This window comes from Pelodiscus sinensis, chromosome 12 (assembly GCF_049634645.1).
Source record: "Pelodiscus sinensis isolate JC-2024 chromosome 12, ASM4963464v1, whole genome shotgun sequence".
In the NCBI taxonomy this organism is placed as follows: Eukaryota; Metazoa; Chordata; order Testudines; family Trionychidae; genus Pelodiscus; species Pelodiscus sinensis.
Window position 1 is genome coordinate 20667101 of NC_134722.1, and position 13084 is coordinate 20680184.

The 13084-nt window shown below is 46.8% G+C and overlaps 1 protein-coding gene across 1 annotated transcript in view; it reads right to left on the reverse strand.

The window, feature by feature from the left end:
• Window positions 1-7974, reverse strand: part of GPI (glucose-6-phosphate isomerase) — a 28054-nt gene extending 20080 nt beyond the window's left edge. Inside the window, exons 1-3 of the mRNA XM_075940083.1 lie at window positions 7796-7974; window positions 2418-2508; window positions 824-892 (exon numbers count right to left, since the gene is read on the reverse strand). Of these exons, the coding sequence (XP_075796198.1) occupies window positions 824-892; window positions 2418-2508; window positions 7796-7914 (279 nt within the window). The 5' untranslated portion in view covers window positions 7915-7974. The remainder of the gene's footprint in view (window positions 1-823; window positions 893-2417; window positions 2509-7795) is intronic.
• Window positions 7975-13084: the final 5110 nt, after the last annotated feature.

Here is a 13084-nt window from a genome sequence, read left to right on the forward strand (position 1 = left end):
TGCATGTCATACTCTGCCCCATGTTGGATATGAGCTCTGTAACTCATCAGTTGGTCCATCTCCCTCTCTAGTAGAATACCTTCACAACTGAGCTAGAGTAGGAATCAACTCTTGGCCCATTTTCCTCCACTTCCAACAGCTTTGGGCTCAGTAAGTAAATAAGGTGGGCCTCCAGTTCTCCACCAAACCTCATTTGCCACTGATATAACTTGCTTGTTTTGTCTTCCCCATAGAGCCTGTGCACATATGGTGTGATGTACATGAGCAAGGAAATAAATCACTATCACCACATTTAATATTTCAATGCCCTGTAGTAATCATATAGTAGTAATTTCTAGCCCCACATCCCTTCTGCATAAATATGCAGAACCTAGGTCAGTAGTTCTCAGAGGGGTGTGTATCATGAGGGTAAGCAGAGGTCTTGGGGGGGGGGGGGTGTACATCAACTCATCTAGACTGATCTAGTTTTTACAACAGGCAACATAAAAAGCACTAGCAAAGTCAGTACCAACTAAAATGTCATACCATCAATGACTAGTTTATACTGTTCCATATACCACACACTAAAATGCAAATAAATATTGATATTCCAACTCATTTAGTTCACAATTGTATAGGAAAAGTGGGAAAGCAAACAATTTTTCAGCAATAGTGTTCTGTGACTCTTCTGTATTAGGTCTGAATTTGTTAAGCCTGTAGTTTCTAAGTGAGGTATAATTTGGGGATATGTATGACAAATCAGACTCCTGAAAGGGTATAGCAGTATGGAAAGGTTGAGAGCCACTGACCTAGAAGACAGAGCCACACAAAGAAATAACCTTACCTCAGTGAAGTTGATCTTCTCTCCAGTGAACATTTGCTCCCTAGCATTTTCAACACCTCTTGACTTCGCCTGAGAAGGGTAAAAAAACCAAACAGATAATTCACTTAAAGGCAGAAAATGCTAGCGCCTCCCACATAGCCAGTTTGTCTTATGGAAAAAAATCATTGCCTTTCCAATGCAGGCCTATCACAACAAAAGTTCTATCAGCTGCTATGACTCAGTAGTTTACAACTGTAAGAGTTGGTTTTCCTATTTTAAATGAGACCAGTTAAAGGATGTTCACATATGGGGGCAGCGGAGAGGGTGGTATAGGCAAAGTGACAAAATCTCCACTTTCTAAAGTTACTCAGTTTCATCTTTCAACGTCAATCAATAGCCTATTTATTTTAGTCAACAGAAAAAACTGAGTGAAAGTAATTTTTTACTGCTCACCCAAATTTCTACTAGTACTCAGTTTAATGATGTCCAGATTTATCATCCCTGTCTACTCAGTTGTATCTGATGCATCATGCTTAGAAGTACTAGCAGCCAACCAGCAGCTGTCAGAGGCAGGATCTCCTCCCAGCCGCAGAAGTGCCATTTGCTGCATGGTGGGAGGGCAATGCAGAGTCCAGCATGGCATGGCATGGCATGGCAGCCTTGAGCAGCTGTGACCTGGGGAACAGTGCTCAGCTGGTGGCTGGAGGCAGTTAAGACAGATGAGGGAGGCACTGGAGGCGCCGGAGACAAGGGGCTGACACTGGGAGGGTAGTGGGGGCTCTAGGGATTACGGCTGGCACTGGGTGGTTCTGGGGGTGAGGGCTTTTTATACCATGAACCGGCAAACCCATTCACAAACTTTATTTGCATAAAGATTATGAAAATAAAATGATACCAGTTCACCACAAGTTTGTGAATGGGTTTGCTGGTCCACAGTATAAAGAAAGGTTGGGAACTGCTGTTAAGAGACATGTATTTATCTTTAAAAACATGCGATTGACAAGAGAAACATTTTTGGTTCGATAAACCCTAGATGAGAATGGCCCAGTGTTATATAGTGAATATTAGCATTGTAGACACAGATTGGGGCTGTGATGGTGGTTTGAGCCAGCTAGCATAGAGGAGCCCTCTGCCATTGCGCCACAGACAGGGACATCTTTTGTGACATAACCTTCCCTTTATCAACTTTATGAGGAGTCCTATCTTATGTTAATGCAGACCTCACTGGTATTATCTTAGACCGGTGGCTCAGCTACACAGCTAAAAGGCTCCTGAGGTGGGTAGGGAGGTGGAGCTCATGGCCAAATGAAGAGGCTTTGTTAGAATAGCTCTTGACAGGGTCACTCGGCCTTGAACAGAAGACACAGCAGTGAAAAACAGCCCTATCATTGTCTGCAAGATTCATGGGCTCAGTGCTTACCAACTCCTTGTTAAGATGGAAGAGAACTTCAGCCAATCTCTCAAAAGTATTTAGGTTTTCAGTAGGCACTCAAATTGCCTTGATGAACTGGACGTTAATGTCCTGTGTTAGAACCATCTGAGTTGGCGCTACATGGCGCTACATTTTTCTACAACTTTTCATTTTTATTAGATCGAGGTGAATGTAAAGAATTACCAGTCCTATCAGCATCTTCATGACTTCTTCTGTAACAAGGTTCTTCGAATAATCCACCAAGATATCCCCATGATCGGTATTCAGTGTCACACTGCCAACAGAAATGGTTTGTTAACTGCATATTCCTAAAGAGCTACTGTTTAAGCATCTAAGTCCATGGTCACCAACCAGTTGATCGCAATCGACTGGTCAATCAGAGAGGTCTGACCAGTCTGTTGAGGCATTCGCCCCCCCCCATTTCTTCCCACCCCCAAGAAGCCCCATTGCCTACCTCCAGTGACAATGGAGGTAGCACTGGCTTCTTGAAGGGTGGACGGAAGTCCCGCAGCTGCACCCCACTTCCAGGGTTTCAGGAAGTGTGCTGGCTGCTCCCCCTCCCCCAAACAGTCGGCAAGGTACCAGACCCAGGACTGTGGCATGACAGGGACTGGGGGGAAGGGGGGGAGAGGGGGAGCCATAGGAGTCCCTGGAGGCAGCGCATGCTGGGACGAGCTTCCCCTGCGGGGGAGGGAGGAGTTGCCCCCAGAGCAGGCATGCGCTAGGCTGTGCTTCCCCAGCAGGGAGGATGGAGAGGGGTAGGTGAAGAGGAGTCCTCAGAGGCAGCAAGTGCCAGGGACTCCCTGTTCCCTGACCCCACCAACACTCCGTTCCTTGCTGCAGCATCCACTAGCACCCTGTCCCCTGCCTCCACTGGCACCCCATCCCGGTCCCAAGCACCCTTCCCCAGTACCATGTCCCCTGCTCCCACCAGCACAGTTGAGGCCACATTAGTGAGGCTTGGGTGCCTTTTGGAGGAGTTTTTTTGCATCTCACTTGTGTGGCCCCAACTGACTTTTTTGTAAGTCTAACTCAAAACAGGGTCCTTGCCCTTCTCATAAATAAAGACAACACTGAAACTTTGTGCTTGACATAATATTTTATTTAAAAATGAAGCCTGGCCAACAAACCCCTAATTGGGACCAAGCTCCTATCTGGCCACAGAACCATAAGACTCCTGTACCACTCTCCAAATCAGAACCTATCATACACTGGAACCCCCTGTCCTGAGCCTCTCATCCCCAAACTCGTGCACCCCTACATCCCCAGTCTTCTGCCACAACACTTCTGCACCATCCACACACCACAAATCTGTGTCCTAAGCCCTTCCTACTCCCAGCCCTGAGCCCCTCACATACCCCAACCCAAAGTCATGCACCATCACATTCACAAGCCTGTGGCTTGCTCAGTACCCCAACCCTACAACTGAGCCCAATACTCTTCAGCCTGGAGCCTCCTCTCCGAGCCAGCATCCCCTTCATCTCCTCCTGCATCCAAATTCCCTCCCAGAGCTTGCACTTCCCAACCTTTTTCCTACACCCAAATCCCTCATTCCCACTCCCAAGCCCACACCTCCTGTCAACCTAGTGAGGTTACAGCTAGACTGCAGGGTTTTTTCCCCAGGATACCAGAGATCCCAGGAAAACTCTTCTGCATCCAGGGACGTGTTTGTTCTTCCACTAAAAAAACCAGAAGTGGAAACATGCTCTTTCGGCCACCCCTGTATTCTCCGAGGAATAAGGGGGCTTCCGAAAGGTTTTTTCCCTGACATTTGGCCCAGTCAGTGTTGGAAAACCATTTCCTACAGAAGAATCAGGGAATAAAAAAAGCGGCAGTGTAGCCATACCCTTTAACCCAAGACCAGAGCCTGCATGCCAACCGTCTGCCCCTGCCTGATCAAAGGGAGGAAGGATGGGGAGGAAGGGAGGATGGAGTGAGCAGGGGCAGGGCCTTGGAGAAGGGGCAAAAAGGAGGTAGAGCAAGAGTATTTGGGTTTGAGGAAGATCCTGGATTGCATTTAAAGTAAAAAAGTGATCTTTTTGTGCTTAAAAAGGTTGAGATCACTGCTCTAAACCAAGCAGAACTAAAATTTCTGGATAGATTTAAGTGAGAAGAGGTAGAAAAGGCAAAGCGTTTTAGGGACTGTAAGGGGTACCATCAAAGAGATCAAAAGCAGAAAGACTACTACAGTGTCTTTTTCACTTCAAATGCAGCATGGGATGGGAGTGTAGTCATCTGCTACCCAGCCACTGGAGCACCAGAATTGAAGCAAACATATGTGGCTGTGCCATCCAGAGTGCTGGCAGCACACAGAACCTCACCTGCAACTGGACAGTCTCTTACCAGGGCATCACACCAGCTCTCAGAACCAAAGGTGAAAGTATGTTTACTACAGTAGTGCATAAGGGCCAGCAAAGAAGGGGACCCTCACCGTGCTAGGCATTGTATAAACATAGTAAGACAGCCCTGCTCCAAAAAGCTTATAGTCTAAGTTGACAAACTGAGTGTGGAAAAAGAGTCTACAATTGAAGTAGAATGAACAATGTGATGGCAGCAAGTGTCATTAGTTGCACATTTTATTTTAATTGGGGGAAGAGTGTTAGACTGGATCAGCTAAATGAAAATAAAAGTGAAGGGAAAAGAAACATTAAAGGGTAGTGGGGTGAGGAAGGCAGGGAAGGTGGAAAGTGTAAGAGGCAGGTGCAGAGTAAGCTGAGGTGATGCAATCAAGGGAGAATGGTAGCAAAAACATCCAGTCAGCACAGAGCAAAGAAGGTCTAGTTAAAATTGTAGGACGTTCTCTGCATGTCTGAAAGGTCCCTGCTTTGGCGGTTGCTACAGCTGCTCCTAGTCTGACTAATGTCTTTGCACTTTTAGATAAACACCTCATATGGATGAAGTTATACTGGTATAAGCACCTTTATACCAATATAGCTTGCTATAAGCACATGGATACAGATAAACCTTGCTATACTTGTATAAGTACCTTTTACAACATGTAACATTTAACTACAGCCACATAAGGGATTTGTGCAATTTTAACTGTTTCTAAACAGACTTAGTTAAAAGCAGCATAAAAATGAAGTTCAGACAATTCTTTTAAGAAGCTACATTATGTTTATCACATTTTTAAACGGATACTAAATCCCTTAATCAAAAGTTCGAACTTACTTTATTAATGAAATATCATGCCCTTTTGTATATTAATATGTTCATAGTTTAGATAAATTCTACAAAACAATCCCAAACTATAATTTAGAACAAAGGAGTTAGCACTTACATTCTTGAAACTTGGGCTCCATGGTCTTACAGAAATTTTATTTATTCATGGGGGGAGGGAGAAATCAACCTTAAACATAGAAAACTAAGTATCCCAAGACAAAAAATATTACTTACTAAAAATGGAGAAAAAGAAACAATTATGAATGACTAGATCAAAGATTGTTCAGATGAAGAAAAACAGCTTCCCAGCTTACTTTCTAGTTAAGAGAAGATCTGTTCATTGTAGCTGCTACTGGCTATCACAACAAATCTAACTACTATCCACACATCATCTGGAGTATGGAGGAGTACAATGTAATTCTATTTTAAAAATCCTTAGAGTCACACAAAATTAAAAAGAAACCTAAAAACCCTATCAATAATGTTCTGCTACAATGCACATTCTGCAGTGCGGCACCTGTTAGATGGTGCTACTCAGGTGGAAACAGACTTGTCACGTAAGCCACATGGACACTTAAGCAATGTAACCCTTTCCAGCAATTTGCAACCTTGAAACCATCATTACTCAAATTCCTATCTAATACTTTTCTCCCCCAATAGCAAGCCTAGAGGCTCTCTGTGTCCCAGACCTTACTACAGTAATTTAGGTCTTTGTAATCTAGCCTAGAAATTACACTCTGCATCAACTCAAGTTTGAGAGCACCTTTCAAGGGTAGTCCAAAGTAAAAGTGCATTTTGTACAAGCCTTTCCTAACTGGGCAAGCTGTAAGTAGCATATACTATAAGAGAGAGCGTGTGAGTGTGAGTAAGTGTGTGTGTGTGTGTATACTCACTCAGAGGGGTAGCTCTATTACTCTGTAACTTAAAAACAAGTAGTCCTGTGCTGAAATCTCCACGTATTTATGATTAATGGTAAGGTATTCTTAGAAGACAGTCCACACTTCTGAAATGAGCTCCCTCTGTCATGGTGCAAAGTTTGGATTTCAAGGAGCAGTCAAATGTAATTCAAGTGATGGATTAACTGCTCAGCATTTGTCAAAAGACTCATGCATTTAAAAAATAATCACAAATACATGTGACATTGTGTAAAGCATTTGCAGGTGTATGGCAAGGGAGAGTGTAATGCATTGATGAATGCAACAAGAACACTGACATTCTGTGTTCTTATAGGCATGCAAAAGGAACAAAGTAATCGGCATTCTAGACTTTAAGGTTGTAGAACTAGTCACACCTCTAGACTTCTCTGCCTCCTCTCTTCTCCTCCTCCCCCCCAAAAAAGCTATCAAATTCAGTCTGTATCAAATTCAGTATTAGAGACAGGAAAACCTTGTAAATCAGAATGTTGTTTCATGTCTCTGCTACAAAGAAATAGGTATATTGTTTTAAAATGCAAGGTAGCACAATCTTGTTACCAGGATCATAAGAACAATTATTACACGATGAACATTTAAACAAAAAAAAAAAAATCTATTCTTTCATCAGCATGGAGGGTGTTGGCATGCAAGAAAGCACTTCTTGGACATTAATGTGGAGTAATAGACAACTTGGTCTTCAACACTTTTAAAAATGCTTAGTTAGGCAGCTCATAAAATGCCTTGTAGAGTCCCTTTTTAAGATGACCCCACCCCAGCGAGGAAGGTCAGGACACTGACGATCTGTATACTAGAAGGCTGAACGCTCAGGGTATCTACATCTCACACACCACACACACACACACACACCCCTGAAGCCCGACAATAAATCCGTTGTAATCACCCCGCCAGCCAGCCAGGCTAATCTCGGCTCCATTTGACAGAGGGCGAGCAGCGTTAAACCCTGCGCCTCGCCTTGTGCTTCCCCTTCCTGTGTCACAAGCCACTAGCGCTGTGGCAATGGGCTTTGAGTAACCATGCGGGGAGCCAAGGCGCCGCTGCTGACAGCCGGGCCCCGCGCGGCTCTGGGGGCCGGGCCGGGCCCTCTTGCCGTGGGGCTCGCCATGACTCAGCGCGCTGAGGGGGAAGCCGGGACACGCCGGACCCACAATGCCCCTCTCCCCGCCGTGCTTCCCGGCACGTACCGTGCCGCAAGGATGAGTCAAGGGCAGGCGGGCAGCCGGCTTGGGGGGCGGGGGAGTCGCTGCAGTAGGGCCCCCCCGCACGGCAGCCCCCACTGGGGGGGGGGGGCGCTCTCCGCCCTGCACGGCTTTCGCGCCCTTGCGGCCCTGCTCGGGCAGATGGCAGCTCCTGGGGCAAGAGGCTGAGCGCGCGGCGCTACCCGCGGGGGGGGGGGGACAGGTGGGGCGGGAAGGCCCCTGCAGCCGCCCCGTCCCCGCTGCCCGGGGGGGCGCCCCGCGGGCTGACCTGAATGCCTGGAATCGGTCCTTGTCGGCCTCGAAGAGCTGCCTCAGGACGAGCCTGGCGGCGTTCGCCTTGTGCCACTCGGCGAGCTTCCTGAAGGCGGGGTCGCTGGACAGGGCCATGGTGCTGGCAGAGCGGCGATGCGGCGGGCAGAGCAGGCGCCCGGATCAGACCTTTATAACGGCAGGCCCGCCCCTCCAGCGCCGGCCCCGCCCCGGCCCCTTGACGAGCAGCGCCCGGCCTGGGCGCCGCTTTCACGCGTGTTTGGCTTGTGGAGGGGCCCGAACCCCAGCCCATGATCTGCCTGGCCTGGGGGGTTTGCACGGGGCCGGCTCCGCTGGGTCACATCCCACTCACTCTCCTTAACAGCCCCGCAGGTAGGATCCCGCCCACCCATGGGTGGCCATGAGCTCCTGGCCTACGGGTGCAGCTTGCGCTGGGAAGCAAACTGCCCTGCAGGCTCTGTGATCTTCATACCGAGACTGCAAGGCGTCGCCTCCCCGCCCTCCTCCCGTCTTGTAAAATAGACTTAGCCCTGCGGGGGAGAGACTGAGCTATTTGTACAGGACCTGGCAGGGTTGGACCTTCCTTTGGGCTGAGATCTTTGGATGCAGCCGCAATACAAATTAAGGGGTTGCCGTTAATTGCTAAATAAAGTATTCCAAAAAACCCAGCAAGCCTCAGAAATCATAGAATTATAGAACCAAAGAGCTGGAAGAAACCTCAGGAGGTCAAGTCCAGCCCCCTGCTTTAGACAGGACCAACCCCATCTAAATCAACGGCCAGGGCTTTGTCAAGCCCAGACTTAAACACCTCTAGGGATGGAGACTCCACTACTTCCCTAGGTAACCTATTCCAGTGCTTCAGTACCCTCCTAGTGAAATAGTTTTTCCTAATAGCCAACCTGGACCTCTCCCACCACAACTTGAGACCATTGCTCCTTGTTCTGCCATCTGTCACTACTGAGAACAGCCTTTCTCCATCCTCTTTGGAACCTCCCTTCAGGAAGTTGAAGGCTGCTATCAAATCCCCCTCACTCTTTGCTTCTGCAGACTAAACAGCTCCAACTCCCTCAGCCTCTCCTCATAGGTCATATGCTCCAGCCCCCTAATCATTTTGGTTGCCCTCCGCTAGACCCTTTCTAATGCATCCACATCCTTATTGTAGTGGGGGGGCCCAGAACTGGACACAATACTTCAGATTTGGCCTCATCTCTGAAGCCCCCCACCATAAGCATGTGCCAAAGTTCCTTTATGTGCATTTCCAGCCACTATACAGGTGTCAAAGCTGTTTCTCACTCTGGGACTTGCAAGAGATCTTAAAAATACCTTGCCTCAGTCTGTAGGTTTCTGATTAAAAGCTCCTCAGGATCACAGACTCCCTAGCTTTGGGAAGTAGTTGCCACCACCAAGGCTACGTCTACACTGCACCTCTCTTGCACAAAAGCCTATGCAAATGAAGCGTGGGTTAGCATATTGCTGCACTTCATTTGCATAATTAATTAGGGCCTGTTTTTGCACAAGAGGCTTTTGTGCAAAAAGCAGCTGTGTAGACGGGTCCTTTTTGCACAAAAACCCCCTCTTGCAAAAGAGCCGTTCTTCCTGAAAAAACAAGGAAGAATGGTTCTTACACAATAGAGTATTTTTGCACAAAAAGGACCTATCTACACAGCTCCTTTTTGAGCAAAAGCCTCTTGTGCAAAAATGGGCCCTAATTAATTATGCAAATGAAGTGCGGCAATATGCAAATCCACGCTTCATTTGCATAGGCTTTTGCCCAAGAGAGGTGCAGTGTAGATGTAGCCCAAGTAAAACAACCCCCTCTTTTCTTCTTGAACCCAGGAAGAAAACACTTGCACTTCTTCCAGAAGGATACCCCCCAACCTCTTTTACCACAATAGCTTGGAAAAAAGAGAAAACAGACTGCAATCTCTGATAGCTGACCTCTTAGTCTTAGACATGCATACGCAGACCTTCTATTACCTTTCAGGACACAAGAATCCAATCAGCGCCTTAAAAAAGGAGATATTATTCAGAAAACAAAAAGATGTACTTGATAAAGCATACTGCTAGGTGTTTTAAAGCAACTGAGAAACAAACAGTTTTAAAACACAAAGAAATTCCAACTCTGGGATACAGCCCAGGGGTGGGGAACTTAACGCCCAGGGGCCAGATGCAGCTCCTGGGTTGGTGAGGCTTAGGGCCTCCCCCAGCATTGAGGAGCCAATGCTAGCACTCCAGCCCTCCTCCCCCCGATCTGTGGGTCAGCAACCTCAACACAAAAAAGGTTCCCCATCCTGGCTTAAAGGAAAGAGAGAGTGTATGTGTGTGTGCGTGCGTGCGCGCGCACCCAGCATTCTTTCTAGGTATGGTAGTTCTGCCTGGTTCAATTCATCTTGTTCCCCCATCTCCTGGTTTAAAACTCGCAGAAAGAAGAAAAAGCCAGCAGGACCTCTTTCATTTCAAATCTCAACATCTTACCCTCTCCCCGCACCCTTGGCTTTCCTGGATCCCTGCCAACATCTCTTAGCTACCTGAGTTTAACTCTTTGGTCATTGAATGCTGGGATGTTCAGAAAAGGCCAGTACTCCTCTTATCTATCAACAGGTTATGGAGATGTCTTTCTCCACAAGCAGATGCCATTGTGAGTCATTTAGCACTGTCATCTACCCATGCACGGTTGCCAGAAGAAAACTTCCATAAAAAATGGTTGGATCTGAGAGAATGGGTTTCCCATCTATGCAGGGCAATGACACCTGAGGCGTACTTAGAATTTATGGGAACCTACACAGTACTATTAAATTGGTGTCCCTATGCCTGATGGCATCTGGAGGGGGGGCATTTTTTAGAGATGTGATTTTATAATCTTCAGCAACACACTAATGGAATATTTTTAAAACAAAATTTAAACAATCCTGTAGACTAATAACCAGGGCCAGATTAAGACCGTTAGAGGTCCTAAGCACTGAAAAGATTATGGTGCCCCCCCATATGTAATTCAAAATAAAAACAATACTATACCATAAAATCTCTCTTTTTTTTTTTTGGTGTCTCTGCTTTGCTGGTGCCCTAAGCACGTGCTTAGTCTGCCTATTGGGTAATACAGTCCTGCTAATACAGTAAATTCAGAAACTGATAAGGGTAGGAAATGCCTGTTAAATGGCCACTTTCCCTGATTCTGTTAACAGGTCTGTCAGGCTTTTTCACTTTTACGTTAACTAGATCCTCTCTGGAGGAAGCAGAGTCACAGAACAGAGATAGGAAGAGGCAGGACCTGGGTGGATATTAAGACCCCGTGGTGCCAGAAATCTTCAGGTACCCTTTGCAACTGCGTATTCTGTATATGGATAAGGACAGCTCTCATGGCACCCATATCTCAATAGTTTGCCTACCAAAAAGGAAAGTGAGTATGTGAACCAAAAAGGCTACCATTCACTCCTGCAAAACTTAGTGAACGACAGAGGCAAATTGATAAATAAAAAGGTAGGAAATGATTGAAGGTGCATGATGCCAGGCAGCAGGGCCAAAAGCCATTGTGGACCCTGGGTGAAGGTGGCAAGTGGCTCACCCTGGAAGGGGCAAGGCTGAAGGCAGAAGGGATGGGACTGAGTGTAGTCAGCCCTTAGCGCTGCCCAGACCTCAGCAAAGCTGTGTCCCTCAGCCCTCAAAGCCATGGAAAGTGATACTCTGGCATTCCTGTGGCAGTTCAAAGGGGCTTGGAGCTCCAGCCGAGCCGCTGCTGCAGCAACAGTGGCAGCAGCTGGATGCGCTGGGCCCCTTTGAATGGCTGAGTCCTAAGGCAATTGCCTCCTTTGCCCCCACCTCCACCACCACCACTTTTTTTGAGGAATTGATGTCAGGGTGCTGAGGAGACCAATTGTATTTGAGGGTGAACGAGGGACTTTATTCCCAAGAAATTATGTTGTTTTCTGTGGTGTGTCTGTGCCAACCCCCACATACCTGCTCCTAACTTGGCTCATGAAACTATATCCCAACATTAGTGACTAAGCTCAATAGTTGCAGAGCTTATTAGTTGTTCATTTCTGTTACAGTTTGTGCATTAAAGGCTATTATAACAGGGCAACTACACCAGATTTATATTGTAGAGGGGGACAGCCAAACTGTAATCCAGTTACTGATCAATGCTTTTGACTTCACTATTCACACTCATTTACAAAGCTCCATTATTAGCACACTCAGGGTACATCTAGACTACAGAACTTAAAGCTCTGATTCGTCCAAGGAATGTGTCCACTTTTCCAACATTTTTTTTCAGAAAAGAGGACGCGTTTTGTAAACCTCATTTCACGAGGAAGAAGGGATATTCCGAAAAAGGGGTTTTCCCCAATATTTGGCCTCATGTAGATGGACTAAATGTCGGAAAAGCCTCTTTTGGAAGAAAAGCGGGAAAAGATACACAAATTGCAAACTGCAATTTGCGTATGTATCTTTTTTTGACTTTTCTTTGTAGTGTAGACATAGCCTCTATCTCTTAATGACCTTATCAGCTTTGCTTTGGGGAAGGGTGTACCAATTCTTTTCTTTTAACCCTTCATTGTCAGGTGGGGTGGCACTAGGGAGGGTTCCTTGTGAACTTCAGCCACCCCAAAATTTGTCTAAGCCCCACTCCCAGTTGCCTCTCCCAACTGCTGACAGCAGCACTAGGGTGTCCAGCCAGCAGCCATTGTCTCTGGCCACCAAACTCTGAAGGCACAGCTTTCTCAGGACCCCCCAAAAGAAAGAATTATAGAAGATTAAGGTTGGCAGGGACAGGGCTGGGGCTAGCCCCCTTTCACCTTCCCCTGCCCCACCAGCCCTTCAGTGTTGCCCTGAGGATGTCACTCGAGGCTCCAACGGCAGTTTAAAATGCTTGGGATAGCTGTCCCTTTTGCCCCCTTCTCCATCAGTGGGCCTGCCTGATGCAAATTAAGTCCATTATTTTTGTCCTACTTTCAGTGGAGATGGAAAACAATTGATCAGCACCATCCACTTTATGTTAGCCCTCAATATACCTGAAGACTGTTTTCAGGACCTTTCTCAGTCTTCTTTTTTAAGACTAAATGTGTCATGCACACTTCTTCCCCATATTTGCTTGCTCTCACTTCCCCCTACCACTCTAGGCTGCCCACAAACAGCAGCAAGCAGGGGAAGCAGATTGGCATCAGAAGCACCATCTTCTCCCCCCAACTGATCTGCAGACAGGACGTTTTTGCTGCTTGCCTAGAGTGAAGGAAAACTGACTCTTTCTTCCAGTCTGTTCCTTTATGCCCAGGATTGGTAGCCCTGGCAGGAC